This window comes from Thamnophis elegans, chromosome 10 (genome assembly GCF_009769535.1).
Source record: "Thamnophis elegans isolate rThaEle1 chromosome 10, rThaEle1.pri, whole genome shotgun sequence".
In the NCBI taxonomy this organism is placed as follows: domain Eukaryota; kingdom Metazoa; phylum Chordata; class Lepidosauria; order Squamata; family Colubridae; genus Thamnophis; species Thamnophis elegans.
In genome coordinates, this window is record NC_045550.1 from 44,838,896 (window position 1) to 44,862,148 (window position 23,253).

General features: G+C 40.6%; 2 protein-coding genes across 2 annotated transcripts in view; both read left to right on the forward strand.

Annotated features, from left to right (window-relative positions):
* Window positions 1-23,253, forward strand: part of LOC116513882 (arylacetamide deacetylase-like) — a 68,791-nt gene that overhangs the window by 38,985 nt on the left and 6,553 nt on the right. The window lies entirely within an intron of this gene.
* The window catches only part of LOC116513883 (arylacetamide deacetylase-like), a 37,815-nt gene continuing 25,511 nt past the window's right edge, over window positions 10,950-23,253 (forward strand). The window contains exon 1 of the mRNA XM_032225170.1: window positions 10,950-13,022. Coding sequence (XP_032081061.1) covers window positions 12,885-13,022 — 138 coding nt within the window. The 5' untranslated portion in view covers window positions 10,950-12,884. The remainder of the gene's footprint in view (window positions 13,023-23,253) is intronic.

Here is a 23,253-nt window from a genome sequence, read left to right on the forward strand (position 1 = left end):
AGGGTCTCCCTCAGTCAGAGGCCCATTGCCCATCCAGAGCCCCTATGGTTTTGCTTGACAATTTAGCGATTGAGTGGAAATTGCTGAAAACAGAAAGTTTTTCTAATAAGGTGATAAGAACCATTCATGCAGCTAGACAGCCTTCTGCCATCCACATTGACATCTGGCTGTTTGTCAACAGCAGGGAGGTGACACGGGGCTGGATCCAGGCGGTTGTTGCCGCCTCCTTATGGGAGGGGGTCTTTCCCCCCGCTTTAAAGGCGGCAGTGGTGAGACCCCTCCTGAAGAAACCATCTTTGGATCCAGCCGTTCTTAACAACTATCGTCCAGTCTCCAACCTCCCCTTTGTGGGGAAGGTTGTTGAGAAGGTGGTGGCCTTTCAGCTCCAGCGGTCCTTGGAGAAAGCCAGTTATCTTGATCCATTCCAGTCTGGCTTCAGGCCTGGCTACAGCACAGAAACCACTTTGGTCGCATTGACCGATGATCTCTGGAGAGCCAGGGATGGAGGCCACGCCTCCATCCTGGTACTCCTTGACCTCTCTGCAGCTTTCGATACCATCGACCATGGTATCCTTCTGCGAAGACTGCGGGAGGTGGGGGTGGGAGGCACTGTTTTACGGTGGTTCTCCTCTTACCTCTCGGACAGGTCGCAGTCGGTGTTAGTCGGAGGGCAGAGATCAACCCCCAGGCCCCTAACATATGGGGTGCCACAGGGTTCGGTCCTGTCCCCCCTTCTTTTTAACTTCTACATGAAACCGCTGGTCGAGATCATTCGACGGCACGGGATAAAATACCATCAATACGCGGACGACACACAGTTGTATCTGTCCGCCCGTGCCAACTCAATGAAGCGATGGATATGATGAGCCAGGGCCTTGAAGCCGTTAGAGACTGGATGGGGGTTAACAAGCTTGTACTCAACCCAGATAAAACCGAGTGGCTGCTGTGCTTCCCTCCCACTAATTGGTCAAGTGTTCCATCTCTCAGGCTGGGGGGTCAAATACTACGCCCCTCAGATAGGGTCCGCAACTTGGGAGTCCTCCTGGACCCACAGCTGACTTTTGAACACCATTTGTCGGCTGTGACCAGGGGGGCATTTGCCCAGGTTCGCCTGGTACACCAGTTGCAGCCCTACCTGAACCGGGAGGCTCTCACAACAGTCACTCGTGCCCTTGTGACCTCTAGGCTGGAATACTGCAATGTGCTCTACATGGGGCTGCCCTTGAAGAGTATTCGACGACTTCAGCTGGTCCAGAATGCGGCTGCGCGAGCGATCGTGGGTGCACCCCGTTTCACCCACGTAACACCTATCCTACGCGAGCTGCACTGGCTGCCTGTTGATCTCCGAGTATGCTTCAAGGTGTTACTTGTCACCTACAAAGCCCTGCATGGTATTGGATCTGGGTACTTGAGAGACCGCCTACTGCCAATTACCTCCACTAGGCCGATACGATCCCATAGATTAGGCCTCCTCCAAATTCCATCAGCCGGCCAATGTCGGCTGGCAACTACCCGGAGGAGAGCCTTCTCGGTGGCTGCTCCGACCCTCTGGAACGAACTCCCCATGGAGATTCGTACCCTCACCACCCTCCAGACCTTCCGCGTAGCCCTTAAGTCCTGGCTGTCCCAACAGGCCTGGGGCTAAAGATTTCAACCCCACTCGAATTGTATGACTGTTGTGTTTTTAATGATGTATCGTTTTTATGTTTGTGACTTGTTTGTCCTCCCTCCCCTTGAGTTGTGAGCCGCCCTGAGTCCCCCCAGGGAAAAGGGCGGCATACAAATAAAGCATCTCAATCTCAATCTCTCAATCTCAATTGAACTTGGAAGGTATTTAGTACCTGGTTTCAGAAGAGGCAGGTAGATCCCACGTTGGTCTCCAGTGGCAGATGTACTGGAATGTGAATTATCACCATTTCATTTTCCCTTTTCCCACTCTGATTTGTGAAAAATAACTGAGCAGGGATACAGAATGTTCAGATATCTAAAGTATCATAGAAGATCAAGATAACTTCTCTATGATCTCAGAATACTGAACACAGTGTAATGGTCTTAATTTGGAAAAACTCAAATTCTGATTAAATGTTAGAGGAAAATTTCTTAGTATTAAAGCAGTTCAGTCCTGAAACCAACTGCAATGCAAAGAGTGGGTTGCCTTTCATTGGGTTTGTTCAGGAAGAAGTCATAATACTATCTCTTGAGAATGCTTTCATTTGAACTCCTGCACTCAACTGTGGACTTGATTCTATAGTCTAAATATTCTTCTGCAACTCTAAGCTTGTATGATTAATTGCAGACAAAAGCTTTGCTTAACAACCATAGCATTCACTGTCAACTCTCCGTGTTGACATTCCATGCAGTCTGTTGGCGGAGCCGGATCTCAGATTACATAGCTGGGTTGAGATGAATGAAACTATTGGATAACATGATTTATGACACAGACTGAAGGGAGGACAGGAACATGGACAAAGTTCAGAAACAGATAAAGAAAGCAAAAAAAGATGGCTGCAAATAAGAAATGCCTAATGAAGAATGCCTAATGAAGCTGTTAATAAATCACTGCTTTTTGTATTACAATATTGGGTTGCTTATTATGAAGCAGGCATCCTTAGGGTACTTTACATTCACTTTACAACCATGGTGATTTGCTTAATGATCACTTCAACAAATATCATAAAATCAGGTCAGTCATGTGATGATCCTCATAATGACTGGCATGAATCAGAACCATAATTCTGGTCTCAATTACGATCAAAAGTGGAGGACTACCTGTATAGAGATTGTTTGTGAATCATCTTGAATATCTGAATTAAACGAGACCCAGAATGAACAATTCAAATGCCAGCTACTGTAATGAGTGGCGAGAATAATTTTGGTGAGTAGGAGAAACCAGCCAAAACCAAGGCCAAGAAATCCAAGTCTGAAGCAAAAAGTTAAGTTGAGAAAATGTTGCAGACTTGACCCACTCAAGTTCTCTTATAAACAAAGGCAATGAGGACAAAGGGGAGAGGTACTTGCAGACTTGCAAGATGCATGTCAATTCTTTAAGACATAACAAATCTGTAAACCAAAGGGATGGATGCTAAAACTACTCTTCTTATAGGGTTACAATAACAGAATCTTGTATTTATTGCTGGTAGTATAAAGTAACAGAATTTTGAAAGCTTGCCAAAGTTAATATATTTTAATTAATCCCTATTGTAAGTAATGTGTTGGATTATTCCAAGTTTCTTTCTCAGCTTTTCCCCTGTTCCTTGGGGTCAGGGAATCTTTTCTGTAACAAGTCTGCTTCCTTGTGAAATGGTCATGGTTTTGTGTCCATGTTCACAGGATCTGTTAGACATCCTATCACAACCTTCTCTGGATGATGATGTTCCTTAGATACACTATGCTGATCCTCACAACTTCCAGAAGTAAATCCTCTGAACTCAAGGTGGTTTGTGCTATGCTGGACCTAAAAGGGAATGGAATGTTGTAGACCTTTCTGGACATTTAATGTAGTTGTTAAGATCTTGGTCTAGAAACCAAGAGACTTTGAGTTCTAATCCCACTGTAGGAATGAAAGATGGAAAGTTGAAGTTACTTGTAAAAGGTTTTTTATTGAAAATTAAAAAAAAGGCTTTTACAAATATTTACCCACCCTCCCCCACCCTCCCCACACTAACCCAACCCCCCCCCCCCAACCTCCCCCCGACTTCCCAGAACAAATACAGGGTATAAAACTTTAACAAAGATGTTCTAAAATAAACTTAAGGAAGGTTAGTATCATCTTTCATTTGAGCTTTAACTCCTCTTTTGTTAGGCTAACTCTAAACAGATTATATTGTTCCTCGCTTTTTCAGTCATAAACTATCTGGAATTTCTTAGTCCCATATCTATTTTGAATATAATCAATCCATCTTCTCCACTCCAGTTTATATTTCTCATTTGAGTGGTCCTTAAGATATACTGATATTTTAGCCATCTCTGCTAAGTTTGTTACTTTTAATGTCCATTCTTGAATAGTAGGCAAAGCTTCCTTCTTCCAGTATTGCGCCACCAACAGTCTTGCTGCCGTTGTTAAGTACAAAATCAAGTTAGTCTCTATAACAGTACAATCAGCATTTATACCTAACAGGAATAACTGAGGGGTAAACTTTATCCTTTTTTAAAAGAACATTTTGCATAATCCACCATATTTTTATCCAAAATGCTTTAACCTTTTTACAAGTCCACCATATATGGTAATATGTAGCATCAACACAATCCCATCTTCAGCATTTAGGTTGTAAATTCGGATACATACAGAGCAGTTTTTAAGGATCTAAATGCCATCTATAAAACATCTTATAAAAGTTCTCTCTCAAATTTTGGGCTTGTGTGAATTTTACATTTCTTACCCATATTTTTTCCCATGTATCCAACATTATTGATTCTTCAAAATTTTGTGCCCACTTTATCATACAATCTTTGACTAGTTCTGTTTCCGAATCCATTTCTATTAATACATTATATAACCTTTTTATATGCATTTGACTTTGATCCCTAATTTGTTTTAGTAATTTATCCTCATTTTGTGTGAAACCAATTTTTTGATCTTTTTTTCCATCTGGCCTGTAACTGTCCATATTGAAACCATGTTTGAATTACCTTTTCCTCTTTTAGTACATTCAAGGGTTTTAGCTGTAATACACCTCTTTCTATAGTGAGAAGCTGTCTGTATGTAGTTACATCCTGTTTTTGTACTATACTTATGTTCTCTATTGCATGTCTGGGAATTGCCCACATAGGTATCTTATCGTTTAGTTTATGTTGATATTTTTTCCAGACACGCAGTATAGCATTCCTTAAAATATGACTTTTGAAATTCTTATCCACCTTCTTGTCATATAACAGATAAGCATGCCAACCATATACCAAATCATGCCCTTCGGTGTTAAGTATTCTATCACCTGTTGAGTTAATCCAATCACTGATTAGTGATAAAACTACTGCTTCATAATATAATTTTAGATTTGGCAATTTCAAACCTCCTCTCTCACGTACATCTTGCATTATTTTAAGTTTTATTCTTGGCTTCTTCCCTGCCCAAACAAATTTGTTAATATCCTTCTGCCATTCTAGCAAATTTGCATCTTTTTTAAGTATTGGTATCATTTTGAAAAAGAAATAGAAGTTTAGGCAAGACATTCATTTTCACTGCTGCTATTCTTCCCAACAAAGATAATTGTAATTTTTCCCACTTTTTCATCTCTTCCTATATACTATGCCATAGTGGCTCATAATTATACTTATATAGTTTCCCGTTTGAGGTTGAGATGTAGACTCCTAGATATTTAAACTTTTTAACTATTTCACATCCTGTCATTTTTTCTATGATTAGTATTCATATTTTTAACTAGCATCTTTATTTTTCCTAGGTTTATTTTAAATCCAGATACCTGGCCATATTGATTAATCATATTCATTAAAACCTTGATAGATTTCTCTGGTTGGGTTAATGTTATAACCAAGTCATCCGCAAATGCACGTAGTCTATATTCTTGATGCCTAATCTTAATTCCCTGTAAATCATCTGACCCCCCATATTTTATTAAATAATAATTCCAGGGTTATAATAAACAATAATGGTGATAGGGGGCAACCCTGTCTTGTACCTTTCTCGATTTTAAATGGTTCTGTTAAACTTCCATTGACTATAATTTGTGCTCTTTGTTCCTGATATATTGCTTTAATTGATTGTAGAAAATACTCTCCTATTTGCATTTTTTGCATTGTTTTCATTAAAAAGTGCCAATTCACTCGATCAAAGGCTTTCTCGGCATCTAAGAATATAAGCGCTGCAGAGATTTGATTATTCTTTCCCAAATATTCCAGTATATTAACAATTTGTCTTTCATTACTTCTCATTTGTCTCCCTTGTATAAAACCGGTTTGATCATTATGAATCAGTTGCTGAATAACCAACATCAACCTATTCGCTAGTATTTTAGTAAAAATTTTATAATCTATATTAAGTAGTGATATAGGTCTATAATTTTTTGGTTGACTAAGATCTTGATCTTCTTTAGGTATCAAGGATATGAAAGCTGTCTTCCAAGATGGAGGTACCTTCCCTTCCAATTGGATTTTATTAAATAATTCCTTAAGGGGTTCTACTATTTTTTCTTTGTCCAGGTATCTATCTATATCTAAACCTTGTATTTTGTCACTCATGAAAAATCCTGTAAAAAATTCACAAAAGGCCTTTTGAATCACATCCTGTTGATACATTTCCTTCCCTTTATAATGTATTTTTGATATATTGCGAGAATTTTGTTTCTTCCTGGTCAAATATGCTAACCATCTGCCAGGTTTATTTGCGTTACAGAAAGTATTATGCTTTGCATATAACAAATTAGTAGCCACCTGGTCTGACATCAGCATATTAAATTGCGCTCGTAATAGGGCAATTGCTTCTTTAACCTTCTTATCTCCTGGGTTTAATATTAACTCCTGTTCTCTCTTCCTAATCTCTTCCTCTAGTTCATTTCTTTTTCCCCCTGCTTACGTCTATGTAACCTATTTAAATTTATTAGGACTCCTCGCATGTATGCTTTACTTGCATCCCAGACCATTTCCATAGATGTGCCCTTATTCATATTAAAGACAAAATATTCTCTCAACAATTTTTTACATTTATTAACATTTTTCTCATATCTAAATAAATTTTCATTTAATTTCTAAGTCCTTCTAGATTTCTTCCCAAGTTCCAACACCATCCAAACCAGGTTATGATCTGTTAAAGCTCTGGAACATATCTTCGTCTTCTTTACCTTAGAAAGCAAATCATTTGTTGTTAATATAAAGTCAATCCTGGAAAAGGATTGATGTCTAACAGAAAATAATGTAAAGTCCTGTTCTCTTGCATTTCTTTCTTGCCAGATGTCTCTTATCATCCATCATATTGAAAAAAGACTTAGGTAATTTTGCTTGCGTTTGGAAGTTTTGCAGAAGACCCTTCTTGTCTTTCTTGGTATCCAAAATACCGTTCCAATCACGCATTAATATGCAAGATCTATAGTCCCACTGTATTAACTTGGTATGGAGCGTTTTGTAAAATTTGTCTTGTTGTTGATTGGGAGCATATATTCCCATTAAAAGCATCTTTTCCCCTTCTAATACCAGATCTATTGCAATATATCTTCCTTGGGAATCTGCTTCAATTAATTCAGCTTTCCTGTCCTTTCTTAAGTATATAACTATACCATTTTTCTTCTCCGAGGCGGAGGCTACAAAGTGTTGTCCAAGTCTTGTATTGATCAAATATTTCTGGTTAGTCAATCTAATATGTGTCTCTTGCAGGCAAATTATATCATTCTTAAATTGTTTCAAATAATGATTTATTTTCTTCCTTTTCTGTGGTGAATTTAAGCTATTAACGTTCCAGGTTAAGAATTTAGTTGTCATCTTTAGCTCCCTGAAGCTTTTTAAGAGCCATCTGGAAATCCTGTAGTTTGGCTTTTGGCCTGGCTCCTCCCACTGCTTCTGAGCTAAAACCTGTGAATTCTTGAATCGTTGCGTCCATTTGTTGCAAAGCTTGTTGCTTTTTTAACTCTTGTTCCATATGCCTAGTGACAATGTGGGTTTGCCTTTGCTCCGTCGCTTCTTCTAATTCTGAGAGAGGAAGTTGGTCCAGCCTTAATGATCTTGGATATCTTGCTGTCCTTCTTGTTCTCCTTCTCTCGGTCTTGGAGGGGGGGGATGTCCAGCCTTCATATATTATTATAAAAATCTTGAGCCTTCCATACTGAGTTAAGATGATATCTTTGTCCCTGGTAATTAACGGCTAACCCAGCTGGAGCTTCCCATCTGAACTGTAACTGACGGTTTTTGAGCTCATCCATTAAAAAAGGCATAGTCTTTCCTTGATCTTAACATTTTGCGTGGTATTTCCTTCAAAACAGTCACCTCCTGACCCCCAATTTACAACTTGGTTTTATAAGACTCTTGCAATATCAAATTTCTTGTATCTCTTGTGGCAAAATACACCACAATGTCCCTTGGGAGTTGTTTTTGTCTGGCAAGCCAGAAATTAATATGATATATCTTGTCAATTTGCCAGTCGAAATCCCCTCCTGGCCGTCCCATCAATTGATCAAAAGCTTCTGAGAAGATCTCCTTCAAATTTTCTTGGTTTTTCTCTTTAAGGCCCCTTATCCTTAGAGCAAATTCCATCTGTCTGTACTGCAACATTATAATTTCATTTTCTGCATCATCAACCTTGCGTTGGACCACATCCATTTTCGTTACCAGGTTAATATTGGAATCACTAAGATCTTCCAATTTGTCCTCGATTCCTGATACGTAGCCAGATAAGCATTTAAAAGCCTCTAAAATATCATCTAATTTCTTGATTTAGGAATCTGGACCGAACTCATAACTTCTTCTGATAATTCCTTAAAAGCAGCAGAGATCTTTTCCTGCATTTTAATTTACATCGCAGCTGCATTGTTTTTTTAAAGCCTCAATTAATTCTTTTTGCAGTATTTCTCGAGTCAAAGGTTCCCCAGCAGGAGTAGGAGGGGGTTCGGATGGGAGTAATGACTGTAATTTAGATGCCAGGGCGTGTGAACTACCAGCACTTTTTGAGTCATTCAATTTTTGCTTAGAGGCCATTTCTCATTTAATCTTCTCTTGCACCTAGTTACTAAATCCAGGCAAGCCGCTTGTTCCAGTAATTACTATGTAGTTTACTAATAAATCACTACTGATTTAATGATCTTTAGATGGTCTTGAACTCTATAATAGTTTGAGCTCTGTGAAAATCTATACCATCACAGCATAACCACACCTACAAAGCTGTTCGCCACCATCTTTGTCTTTGTCTTTCTGCCACGTAGTTTATCAGAAGGAATTTTTAGAAAAATGGAGTTAAAGTCTGTAATACATACAATTAGAAGTTCTCCAGTATCTGTCTGCCCGTGTTGGAATCAGGTATAAATCAATCATTGAGCTGAGGGTGGACGTATGTCTTTGTTCTGCAAAACGGCAGAAAAGATCCCTGGCTCAGAGAATTCACTGAGTTATAGCGCGGTTCACACCTTCCACACCCCAGATTTATGTTCTGGGGGAGATTGAATGGAGCACTTCCCAAACACAGCTTCTCACCTCTCCTTCTATGCCCGAAGGAGAGGTAATCAAACTGTCAAACAGCTGATGGATGCTGTTTAGACAGCTTATTGCAGCCATGGGTTCGGAGCTGCTAAAAACAAAACAGCTCCCACAGACACCGCCCAAACTGGAAGAAGTTACTTATAAAATGTTAAAGGCAAGATAAAAATTAAATAAACATTCCACTAAGGGAAACAGTGAGATTGCATATTCTTAGGAGCAAGGTCAAAAGAAGGTAAAAATACTTGCCTTTTTTGCTGAGAAACATGGGCTAGTCAATCTAGAGATCTAGGCATTCAGATGTGTTGTTAGAGGTCAAGTGCCAAGACATAGGGAGAACAGCTATGAGAGTTCCCCATAGCTACTGCTGAGCATGGCAGAGTACAAGCAACTTATTGGCTTTGCTTGTAGGAAGATAGCAGGAAGGTTGCAAATGGTGATTGCAACCTTGGGACCACTCATACGTACTTAGGTAATTAAGTGATTTCAAACAGTTGCTGAAAAAGTGGTCATTAAATGAGGATTATCTATAATTGTAGACTTCTTTAAGAACTAATTTATGATAGCACAGAATAAAACTGACGAACATTACACTGAAAAGAAAAGAAATGCAATAAAGAAACAATAGGTATACCCTCTAAAAATTAAGACTGAGTAAAATTGAGACTGAATTTGAATAAAATTTAAATTTTATTGTCCAATTTTCTTCCAAATCAAGATTTTCCTTGCTTCCAAAGTAAGGGAATAACTTGCTTTGGAAGAAAACAATAAAATAAAATCAAAACCTTTACACCACTTATCCTCTATTCATTGCATCTAGAAGTCTCTCTCTGTGTGTGTTTGATTGTTTCCTGCTACCTTAAAAATCTCCTGTTACAACTTGGGGGAACATGTTCATTTTTCATTCTTTTCTTCTGCGCAGCCACGGCTATTCAAGAGTAACTTTAAAATATATGTTCATGAATTGTTGTAACCCCCAACACTGAAGTCTGGAGAGTGCAACCTAATGAAGGGCAATACTTGAAGGAATGCATGGAAGTTGTAATGGTTGTAATGTTACATGGAAGTTGTAATGCTACATTTCAGTTCAGTTCTTCAGTTATTTTAAAAGTGTTCCATGGAAGACAGCATAGCATCTTGTTAACAGGAAGAATCTCCCACTTCCCATCCTTCTGTGTCACTTCATCATATCGTGCATGTCCAACATTTCACGACCTTTTGTAAAACTGGTTTCTGTGCTGTAGTGAAAGCTTTGGTTTTGCATCAAAATGGAAATAAATGAAATCACATTTGGAACCCTCCCCCCCAAAAAAATATATGTTCATGGATTTAGCCAGCTATCCAAGGTTGTTAACAGGTTATTTAATGAAGTATTAATACACTTGAAAAAAAAATCCTTTACATCAGTCAAGGGCAAGAGGTTATTTCTGATATTATGCTGTCTTTTGGTGGTTGAGAGATTATTTTTTATTAATTTAGGGACAATAAGTTATTAGAATTTTTTTGAGTAGAAAGGAATATTTCCATTATAAATTCTTCCAACACCTGCAAATATGTGTTTGTGTCTTAGTGCATTTCAACAGCTTTTCTGCTATGGGGTGTATTTTTTTTAAAATGTAGAGTATTAAAGTTTTTTCCATAAAGAGATAGTAGCCAGGGCTATAGGATCAAGACAAGGCAAATATTAGTAAGACTAATGTTTTATTTATCATCTGGCTGTCTATACAGGAAATGCATTCATTTTGAAATCTATGGCTTTCATCCAAAAACTCACTGGGAGAGCACCAGATCCTTTTGATCCTATATGGGTTTGGGGAATGTTAAGATTCCTTAACCTTTATGATTCATTGCCAAGAAGAAATGAGCTGGTTAACATTATTTCCTTTCTCACCAATTAATCTGCCCTTGCCTAAAATAAACCCTTTTATTTAACTATTACTCCCACAATTCATGGGATCATTATCAGCAGATATTCTTACAATATTGGTTATGAGAGCTCTTATGAATGTCTATGGGGTTTCCTTGGAAGAAAGTTCTTTCCTTTGCGAATTTAAGGCAATCTTCTAATTTTAATTTATGAAGCCACAAATAAAAATGAAGTACAGAGATGTCAATGGCTCAAAATTTTCTTTGGGAAGGGTGCAAGCCAATAATAAGGAATATGCAGAATGAATCACTAGGAACGACATTGTGCAAATTTAAGCCTAGTGCTGTGCAAATGCAGGAAATTGCATTCACTGCACATAATCAGTACCTGTTAGCATACCAACAACATTTCCTAGATTAGGCGATACTTCATACAATCACTCATATCCCTTCTGGTCTGCCTATTGCAATGAGGCTTCCCTTGAAGACTACTGGCAAGATTCAACTGATCCAGAATACAGCAGCATAGACATGCTTCAGAATGCCCATGTAATGGCTCTCTTTTGTGAGCTGTACTATCAGCTTGTTCCCTTGTATGACTCACAGCCCTACATGTCATAGAGGTATTACTTGCCTCCCATAGAAAGTGCTCAATCCTGTCTGACAGGGTTGGTTCACTCCAGGTTCCTTCGACTAAACAATGCCATATTTCCAGAATCCAGAATTCTGCCTTCTCTGTAGCAATGCTCAGAGTTCACATTCACCCTGACGTTTGAACATCTCCCATTCTACTGGGGTTTCAAAGGTCTTTGAGGATTTGACTCTTTGGGAAGGGTCACTGAATATCCTTTAGAGTTTTTTGTTTTCATTGGGTTTTATCATTCTTGGCAGCTTTATCCTGCATTTTTTATCTTTTGCTCTTTGCTTTCTATAACATTTTAAACAATTTGTAAACCACCCAGAGTGACAGGGAGTTGGAAAAAGTAATAATAATGTTAATCAAGGTTCAATCAAGTTTATCAATATGTGGGGTTTTTTAAGTGCCATACCAGAAAGTCTTGGGTGGCACTTAGAAGATCTGTACATGTGACAAAAATTATGTCAATCACAAAAGGCACTTTGCTTGAATCATACATATACTATGCTAATACGTAGTGACTTCCTAGGTTCTTGGGAACAAGTCAATAAAAATAAAGATCAACACCAGCTAAAGAACTATTAGTGGTGATTTCACATAACTTTGAATCATCAACATCATTCAACCAAAGTAAATTTGTTCTTATCTAGTCTTACTTAGCTAGTAGAATACAGAAGATATCCTAAACATATTATTACATACATTTGAATATTAATTAATTTTAATAATTAATGTTTTAATTAAATATTATTTATTAAAGGCAAGAGAACAGCTCAGAAGACGGCAGTAACTAATCACTTCTTTAAACAAGAAAACTGTTCAGTGTGATGGCATCTTTATTTTATTAATCTGAATCATAGGATTTTTCTATTGATTTACATTCTGTAAATCCAGAAATTCTATTTTCTCTCCTGCAATTTTTCAATTTATAATTTCAGTTCTGCAATTCAAAGGCAATTTCCAGGACAAAGGGAAGAAAGTGTGCAGCTATCCTTAAATATTTGAATATAGAAACAGTTTCCCTGAAAAAAAAAGCTTTTTAATAATCAAGAACTGCCTCAGGCTGTAATCACCAAAGCAAAACGTGTTTTATCAACTGAAGATTGGTGAATATTTAAGAAAGTGCCTCTGGCACTAACTTTACTATTCAGATCAAGTGAAATGCTTGATCAGATGCCTTGTCAGTGTTGCAATCCTCCTGACATTAGTCAGTGAAAGCGAGAGTTGAATAAAGTAGGCAGAGTAAAAGATGGGAGGAAAATTCTTCTACCTTCTGGTAGCTTCAACTTTGATAGCCTACTACATCTACAAGCCTTTACCAGAGAATGTGGAGGAACCCTGGAAGCTGATCCTTTTAGATGCTAGCTTTAGAAGCATAAATCATGTGGTAAGTTGAGACATTTATTTCCTGTGCTTGTGCCTGACAATGCTTGAAGGTGAAAGTTGTGCTTTTAAGGAAATAAGATAATGGCGGAGAAAACAACAACCAAGAATGAAGAATACTAACAATCTGTAAAATAAAGGCTAGTCATACTGAAAGCAGATACTGAATATTATTAGTAGGGGGGTTTGTAGAGATATGGAATGTATGCATTTTTCTACAATTTTTGTGTATATAATCTCATATATTAAAAGTATAATAAAATCAGTAGCAACCTCTTTTCTATATTTCAGAAATTTATCCTTTTACAAAATATTTTCTTCCTGAACATTAGACTCTGAGCAGGATGCTTTTTAAAATATTGGCTATAATGTATTTTTCAGACCTTCAAGAGAACCAATTTGGTCTAGTGGTTAAGGCACTAAGCTAGAAACCCGGAGAGTGAATTCTAGACCAGCTTTAGGCATGGAAACCAGCTGTGTGATCAATTCCTGCTGTAACTAAATGGATCAATTCTAGGTTGATCCAAAATAAAACAGAGTCTGCACTTCCAGGAAAATGCTAGGGGGAAAAAAAGAGAAAGAAACTTCTTTCACTTCTTATCTTATGTATCTGTCCGCTGAACTGAATAAATTCTTGTACCCTTTTTTCTCATTGTCTCATTATTTCTAGATTGCAATGCTTAATTGGTAATGCAGGTAATGTTTTTTTTTTTTTATTCTGCGCCTGCATACAGAAAAGGAAATCCTTATTTGTATTTCATTGACCTCCACAAGTCGTCCCAAATAGGAAAATCTTGGAGTAAATACTCATTGTTTAATATACATTGTTTCTGCATTTTAGCTGTTCATGTCCATCCAGTGCTCTGAAATGGATTAGTCTTTTTGCATGTTGCTACATGAATAGCCTTCTAATTTTCTGTTGAGGTGTGAAAAAATCTTCGCTGGGACTGAATTTGCAGCTTATCAGTTTTCATCTGCCTGTGGGTGCTTGCAAAGGGAAAGAAAACAAATACCTTGCTCTTTTCAGAGAGTGATCTTATTTGAGCCAAGTTTATTCTACCTGTTTGGCAAGTGCCATTTATAGAGTAAGGATACAATGTAGTCAAATAACAATGTCCTATAGCAATAATACCCTTCTCTTGGTCCTACCCAAAGTACTTTTTGCCTTAACTTATAGTAGCAGAAATAGTATTAGTAAATCATTAGTCCTGCAGGGCTTCATCCATCTTTTCACAATCTTTCATGTGACTGGGTAGGTGTGGCCAATTCAACATCATAACGCTTTGCCTTAGCTGTTACAATGTAATAAGGGTTAACTGGAGAGGCAGTTTCTGTAATCAGGGCAAAAAGGTTAGGCTAGAAACAACACCAGAATGTTTCTTTCCTGCTTTCCTTACAGGATTGCCCCTGTAAAGTGGGGGGGGGGGGGATGAGATTTCTTCCAACAACCAGTTCTCCAAACTATTTAGAAATTTAATAATTGATTCTCCTGAATAGGTCCAAATTGGCTGAATCCCACCACTGCATAAAAGGAAGCCAGGACCAAAAACTAGAATAGAATCATTTGGCAGAGCAAGGAAGAAAGATGTCATTCAAAGTGAGAGTAGGTGGGAATAGAGTAAAGTAAAGTAGTTTGTTCTGATAAATGTAAACAGAAGCTTGGTGATTAAAATGTGACCAGGGGGGCATTTGCCCAGGTTCGCCTGGTGCACCAGTTGCGCCCCTACCTGAACCGGGAGGCTCTCACAACAGTCACTCGGGCCCTTGTGACCTCTAGGCTGGAGTACTGCAATGTGCTCTACATGGGGCTGCCCTTGAGGCGTATTCGGCGACTTCAGCTAGTCCAGAATGCATCCGCGCGAGCGATCGTGGGTGCACCTCGCTTCACCCACGTAACACCTATCCTCCGCGAGCTGTGCTGGCTACCTGTCGATCTCCGGATACGCTTCAAGGTGCTACTTGCCACCTATAAAGCCCTCCATGGTAGTGGATCTGGGTACTTGAGAGACCGCCTACTGCCGATCACCTCCACACGACCCATTAGATCTCATCGTTTAGGCCTCCTTCGAGTTCCATCCGCTGGCCAATGCCGACGCGGAGGAGAGCCTTCTCGGTGGTAGCCCCGACCCAATGGAACGATCTCCCCGTGGAGCTTCGTACCCTCACCACCCTCCAGACCTTCCGCACAGCCCTTAGAATCTGGCTATCCCGTCAGGCCTGGGGCTAAAGATTGTAACCCGCCCGAATGGTATGAATGTTGCGTTTTTAATCATGTACTGTCTTATATGTAAAAGTCTGTCCCCCCCTTCCTTTTGATTGTGAGCCGCCCTGAGTCCCCCCAGGGAAAAGGGCGGCATACAAATAAATAAACTAAACTAAACTAAACTAAAATGATTAAAAGTCAGGAGAAAGTTGTTTTGTGCATAAGTTGAATGAACATATAACATGTGCTTGGGGCATCTGTGCTATTGGTGGCTGATTATCCCAGTGCTTAGTCCTATAGTGTATACCTACCTTCTAAGTTCCAAAAGTCTACCTCCACGGAAATTGTGAATGTTGGTTTTGTTTTTAATATGTTGTCTTTGTCTCATTCCCCCCTTTCCCTTGTCTTTTGTGAGCCGCCCAGAGTCCTCCGGGAGTGGGCGGCATACAAGACAAATAAATAAATAAATAAATAAGTAAATAAATAAATAAGTCAGCTAAAGTTAAGCTGATAGATTTAGACAATATTCAAAATCCCACTTGTCCACAGAGGTCACATCATAACCAATCACTCACTCTTAATTCAGAGGGTTGTTGTGAGGATAATACAAGGAGGGACACCCATGTTACAAACCTTTCAGGGGAAACAAAAGCTGAAATAAAAATGTAATAACTCTTGTAGGAAGCCCAAAGGTTCTGTGTGTGCTTGTCAGCATTCCTAAGTATTCAATTGATTTTTATTATGGTCACAGATGTGCATTAAAAACAACAATAATAATAGAAAAAAATAAAAATAAAGGCAGACAGAACAATATATTGGATTGGTGCTGGATTAAAAGTAGACAATTTGCCTAATTTTACATACAGCTAGTAGAATTTGGCCACAATCAGAGAAACTACTTCATACTGATCTGATAATATTAGTTGCACTTAAAAAAGATCACTATTTCCAGATATTTTATTAGATAAGGGGTTATAAATTGAGTCCTTGTAGAATATGCCATACAGTAGGACTTGAACTACAGTTTCAATGGCCCCTTGTCCACAGGGCAGTCTCCGCGCATATGGTATTCAGCCAGAATTCCTAAGTATGAAAACCTGACCTAGTTAACAATATCCTAGCATGAGAATAGTCAAAAACATTAGCTATTTCTTAGACAAAGAATAAGGAAATCAGTATACTACAGCAAATTATTAATTTTCTATTTACCTCCTACCCCCTGTGGTCATTAGACCACAAATCACTGAATAATATTTTTAATTCCTTCTCTATCAATTTTTATTTCGATATAATTACAATTTGTATAGTTACCTTTCAACTTTGAATCTTTTTCTATTCCCACTATTGAGGTCTTCATTTCATATTTCATATTCTACATTATTATTTATGTCTTGTTAATACTTCCTTTTCTCTTTTATGTCTTTATTACTTTATTAACTACCTGTTTTCTCTCCCTTTACAGATTTTCTTGCTTGCTATTTCTAGTACTTGCAGGTACCTGAATAATGGACCATGAATTCCTTTCAGAATTTCCTTGGAGGTTTCCATGGTGTCCTCTCCAGGACAACAGATGCTAGTCTTTCTTTGAAGCAACAATAATTCTTTTTCTTGCATGATACTTTTCTCCATACTCCAAATATCTTGTGGATATTTTGCTCCCTGTTATCTGTGTCTGGCGCATATCAGCCTTTTTCAATGTATTTACTGTGTGAGTGCTAGATTAGCTCATTAACCATATTGTTATTCTGGTCCTTGTGGATTCCAGTCAGGTGCTTTCTTGCTCTTCCCTGAGCCCCTTCTAATGGATCGCCTGTCTGGCACCTAGCAATTACTGGCTAGATTGAGAAATACTTGTTTACAGAAAAAGAAATGGAGTTTAGAGTACTATGAAGTCTTCGATTAGCACAAGGATGTTAACATTTTTTTTGTTTTGCAGGCCACAATTATGGAGAAGTTGGGTGTTGGACACTTTATGGATGTTATAAATCTGTACATGAGGACTGGATATACAGCACCTACATCTGATGAAAAAGTCATTGTAACAGACACAGAATTTAGTCATGTTCCGGTACGTCTTTACATTCCTACAAAGCAGTCAGATGTCTTGAAAAGAGCAGTGATTTTCATCCATGGAGGTGGATGGTGTACAGGATCAGCAAGTAAGCATAAGTATTTTATTCCACTACTGTGGGTCTCAAATATAAAATGTAGCTATTTTTTCTGATATCCCAGAGCTTTCATTGAGGTATAAAAGAGATAGGCAACATTCTTGAGTTGGTGATTAATTAATTTTTAAAAACCATCCTGATGATTCTCACAATATGAATCACATCGAGGGTATAAGATTTGTAATTATCAAAAGGTAAATTGATGAGGTTGTGCTTACCAACCTCTCTACCTCTTGCCAGTTTATCTGTTTGCCAATTTTAATTTACAATGTAATCTGAACAATAAAGGAAAATGAAGTACTAACTTGTTGCCATACCTTTATTTTCATTTCCTAGACATATTTATAGGATGTAGGACCAAGAATGGTTCTCAAACATAAAGGAGGCTGTAACCTTGTTGTAGCATATTAATTTCCCATTAGAAAAAACTAAAAAAAAATCCCACTCCTTTCGAATCAGATGAAGGAAGATATCCCCAGGCACCAGTGACGTGTGGTGAGGTTTATGGCTGGTGAGGCAGTCCTCTCCCCTGACACCCCATGGACTAAAGCATTTTTTTCACCCACCTGAGCTCTGACAGGCAGGCGAAAGAAAGCGGTTTAGTCAGTGGGATGTCGGGGGAGAGGAGCAAATGCCTGAACATTCTCTCCTCTTCCCTGGCACCCCACTGATTAAAGCGTTTTCTTTTGTCCGCAGCAGAGCTCAGGTGGGCGAAAGAAAGTGCTTTAGTCAGTGGGATGCTGGGGGAGAGGAAAGAATGAGAAAGCACTTCTCCCTCCAGCCCATCAGCCCACCACCCCTTCCCCGTAGAGCCCAGAGCTGAGAGCAGCACCTGCAGATGCTTGGGGGAGGGAGGCGGAGGGCAAGCGTAAGACCATCGCCTCGCCTTCAAGGCTTACCAGCATTCCAGCCCAATAGGGGGTCTCCTGGAGCAGCAGTGAAGGGCTGAACTCAGCCATCAGGAAGGCCAGGATGGCAATGAAGACTCCCAGCGCCAGTTGCAGCAGAGCCAGCAGCAATGGGAACCTGAAGCTGCAGCACGTGTGAATGTCCTCTTCCTTGGCCCACTTGGCATCCTAACCCGGGCAGCTCTTCTGTAATTAAGTAATTAAGAGCACAAGGCATAGCGCCAGGGCAGCAGGGTGGATTTTACCTGCTTTCAAGAGGAAAAAGCCGCCTTGCCGCCCTGGTGCTATGTCCACCATAGAGGAGGGACGCCTCTATGTCAGACATAGCACCAGGGTGGCAGGGTGGCTTTTGCCTGCTTTCAAGTCCAAAAGCCCTGCCCCTGTGTCCAACATAGAGGTGTCCCACCTCTATGGCGGACACAGTGCCGGGGCATCCAAAAGTGCTGCCGCTGTATCCGACATAGAGGCATCTGACCTCTATGGCGGACACAGTGCCGAAGCGTCAAAAAGCCCTGCCGCTGTGTCCGACATAGAGGCATCCTGCCTCTACGTCGGACATAGCACCGGGGCATCCAAAAGCCCTGCTGCTATGTCCAAAAGCCCTGCTACTATGTTCAAAAGCCCTGCCGCTATGTCCAAAAGCCCTGCTACTATGTCCAAAAGCCCTGCTACTATGTCCAGAAGCCCTGCCGCTATGTCCAACATAGAGGCATCTCACCTCTATGGCGGACACAGCGCCGGGGTGTCCAAAAGCCCTGCCACTGTGTCCAATATAGAGGCATCCCACCTCTATGGCGGACACAGTGCCAGGATGTCCAAAAGCCCTGCCGCTGTGTCTGACATAGAGGTGTCCTGCCTCTATGGCAGACGCAGTTCCGGGGCATCCAAAAGCCCTGCCACTGTGTCCGATATATAGGCGTCCTGCCTCTATGGTGGACACAGCCCCGGGGCATCCAAAAGCCCTGCCACTGTGTCCGATATAGAGGCATCCTGCCTCTATGTTGGACATAGTGCCGGGGCATCCAAAAGCCCTGCTGCTATGTCCAAAAGCCCTGCCACTATGTTCAAAAGCCCTGCCGCTATGTCCAAAAGCCCTGCTGTTATGTCCAAAAGCCCTGCCGCTATGTCCAACATAGAGGCATCCCACCTCTATGGCGGGCACAGCGCCGGGATGTCCAAAAACCCTGCCACTGTGTCTGACATAGAGGTGCCCTGCCTCTATGGCAGACACGTTCCGGGGCATCCAAAAGCCCTGCCACTGTGTCTGATATAGAGGCATCCTGCCTCTATAGCTGACACAGCCCTGGGTCATCCAAAAGCCCTGCTGCTATGTCCAAAAGCCCTGCCGCTATGTTCAAAAGCCCTGCCGCTATGTCCGACATAAAAAAAGTGCCAGCCCACAAACACAAATTGCTTACAATAATACAATTGTATTATTACAATTACAATAATTTTGAATTCCTTCCCCCTCCCTCCGACCCACATACCTTTTCCAGCTGTTTCACAGAGGATTTCAACTCTGCTCTTGTCTGCCATGATGAATATGTAAAAATGTAAAAGGAAAAAGGCAAAAGCTGCTGAGGTCAGGCTGGGTTAGCTGCTGTCAGAGTCCCCAATGGATGACTCTGCTTAACTGTTTAAAAAAGCTTCTAAAAAAACGCCCTCTATAGGAGGAGGCAAGAGAACCAGGTGCCTCATCTACATACGGAATTTTTCAGCTTTTAACCCTTGCTTAACTCTACACGAGTAATCATAGAGATAGACTAAACGAGGCACCTGGTTCTCCCACCTCCTCCTGTAGAGGGCACTTTTTAGAGGCTTTTTAAAACAGTTAAGCACTAAGCAGAGTCATCCACTGTGACTCTGGCAGCAACTACCTCAGCCTTTTTCCTTTTATTTTCCTTTTCTTTTCATGATGACAGTGGTGAGGTCCTGCCTCCCCTGACTGCATGTCACTGCCAGGCACACTAAAACTGTGCTTAATCAATGAAGAAATATTCCTCCTCCAATTTAAAGATGGAAATGTTGAAAATCCATTTTAAAATATCTTCACTTCAGAGGTGGGTTTCTGCCAGTTCTGTATGGTACACACCTGCTGGTTGAAAGAATTTAGCTTGCCTTCTGTACCGGGTCTTCTGGGGGCCTGGAACTGGAATGGTCCTTCCCCTGCTTGTCCCTCCCACCCACTCGCCCACCAGCAGAAGCCTTCCAGGAGGTTTTGGCTGGTGGGCGCACAAAGGTAAGGCAGTGAATCCTTGCAGAGGTAGGAAATTGCATGGATTCCCCACCCCCTTCATTGGAAACAAGGCAGCTGTCAGAGGAGAGAGCAGCACGTGCCCATTGGCTTGTCCAACGAATCCTACCCTCCTGTTAGTTCTTTTTCTGTTTGAATAAATCATGTTGGGCGTGCTCCCTTGCTTTGACAGCCCCCTTTTTCCAGTTGGGGGGAAGGAAGAAATCCATCTTTTCCATCTCTCTCCATAGATCCATGGATGCCCCCCAATTGTAAATGAGGCAGCTGTGAAAGACAAGGCAGCACCCTCCACGTGGCATGTTCAAACAGCAAATGGAACAGGAGAGGAGTTCCATGTGGGGCTTCCCTCCTGTTATTTCTTCTGTTTGAACAAGCCACGTGGTGCCCGCTCCCCTGCTTTGACAACCACCTTGTTTCCAATTTGGGGGGGGGGAGGAAGAAATCCATCTTTTCTGTCCCTCTCCATGGATCCATGGATCCCCCGCAATTGGAAATGAGGCAGCTGTGAAAGACAAGGCAACACCCTCCACGTGGTGTGTTCAAACAGCAAATGGAACAGGAGAGGAGTTCCATGCGGGGCTTTTTAAATAGCCAAATTCCCCTCCTGTTCCTGAGGCAGGCCAGATCAGGAGTGCACATCAGGCTGTTGCTCCTCCTGCCGCCACTCTGTCAGCGCGAATCTCGTGAAAAGAGAAAAAAATAATAAAAGGCTCCCACCATGCAGCGACCCCCTGTCAGCAGAGCTCCCCCCACTTCATCTCGGCTCTTCTTCGCCCACCAAAGCACTGCCTCCGCTCAACTGCCCTTGCTGTCACCATGCCCTTCTGCATGCCCAACTGATGCCCTGAGGGGAAGCTAGTGATGGCAGTGGTGGCAGCTACTGCTCCTGGGCTCGCTGTGGGTAGCAGGCAGCGCCCCGACTCCCCCACCGCCACTGCCACCACCATGATAACTAAACAGCATCACCTCCTACTCGCAGAACCGAGGCGGGGAAGAAGATCGAAAGACGTAGAGCCATAGACTCCCCCCCCATCATTCCCCCGCCTGACAGCTTGCCTCCTTGGGTGGGACCAGGGCGCACACAGGGTGAGTGGAGTTTGCAACCGACTTTAAAGTGATTGGGGCTTTTGTGATTAAATGGGACAGAGAACATCGTGGCATGCAAGGGAACATGGAGGTAATCTAGTCCAACCCTTTCCCAAGGCAGGAGTCCTTCCTTCTCTTTGAGAGCTGTCTGTGGCAGACATGAGGGAAATGGTGCGTATGTGAATGAGAGAGAGAGAGAAAGAATGAGAATGAGAAAGAAAGAAAGTTAGAAAGAAAGAAACAAGAAAGAAGGAAGGATGGAAGGGAAAGAAAATAAATAAATAAATAAATAAATAAATAAATAAATAAATAAATAAATAAATAAAAATACAGAAACACAAGAAAGAAGGAAGGGAGGGAGAGAGGGAGAGAGGAAGAGAACTTATGATCACAATTGAGCCCAAAATTTTGGTTACTAAGCAAGAGCATTGTTAAGTGAGTTTCACCACATTTTCCAACTTGGCCACACCCACCCAGTCACATGACTGTAAAGCTACTACCACCCAGTCACATGAATACCAAGCCACTCCCACAAAACAGGCCAAGTAGAATCCATACATAATAATGACAGACATGAGAACTCAGCCTCCATAGTCAATAGACTTAAATGTTTTTGTCTAATAGACCACCATCCAATTAGTGCTTTTCCCAGGAATACAACAAACGCTGATGTTGATTTCCATGTAGGCATATCTGTAGCAAAACTTGCATCAGCATATGCAGTTAAGCTCAGATTCTCTTTAGGTTCTAAATACAATGCATAATGCATCGTTTGTTTAAGATATCTTAATATCCTCTTAGCAGCTTGCCAGTGCCTTTCAGTAGGTTCAGCCTTAAACCTGGCTAATTGATTTACACTATATGCTATGTTGGGCCTTGACCAATTACTCAGATACGATAAACTACCAATCAATGATTGATAAATACCTTTATCAAACACAGGGCTTTTTACAACATCATGGCTAAATTCTTGGCCCGTTGGAGTTTTAGCTGGTTTACACAGTTCCATCCCAAACGTCCTGGGTAGCTGGTTAATCTTCTCAGTTTGTGAGATTTTGTATCCTCCCCTAGTTTTATTTATTTGTAAACCAAGATATTGCTAATCTCACCGAGATGTTTTATACTGAACTTCGTCCTTAACAGTATTATACTCCTCATAGCTTCTTGCTCAGTTTTAGTGATTAATGCTATGTCATCAGTGAACAATAGCAACAATGAAATCACACCATTACTTTCTTTCTTAAACAAACATGGATCAGTCATGCCAGCTTAAAAACCTATCTTAGTTAACTCTTTAACTATACATTGATTCCATTCATATCCTGATTGCTTCAAGCCATACAGACTCTTTTTCAACCTCCAGCAATCAGTTTTACTATCAGTTTTGAATCCCACAGGCTTCTGTAAATATATAGTATGTTGCAACGGTGCATGAAGATATGCTGTCTCTACATTTAAATGATTAACTATATATTCATTCTTAGCTGCCCACACTAATGCTGCACGTAATGTTGTAACCTTAAACTAGGCACAAAGACCTCATCATAGTCATTGGCTGACTGGCTTTATGGGTTACAGTCCCATCTACATTTTCATACACCTCGGCATATGCAATG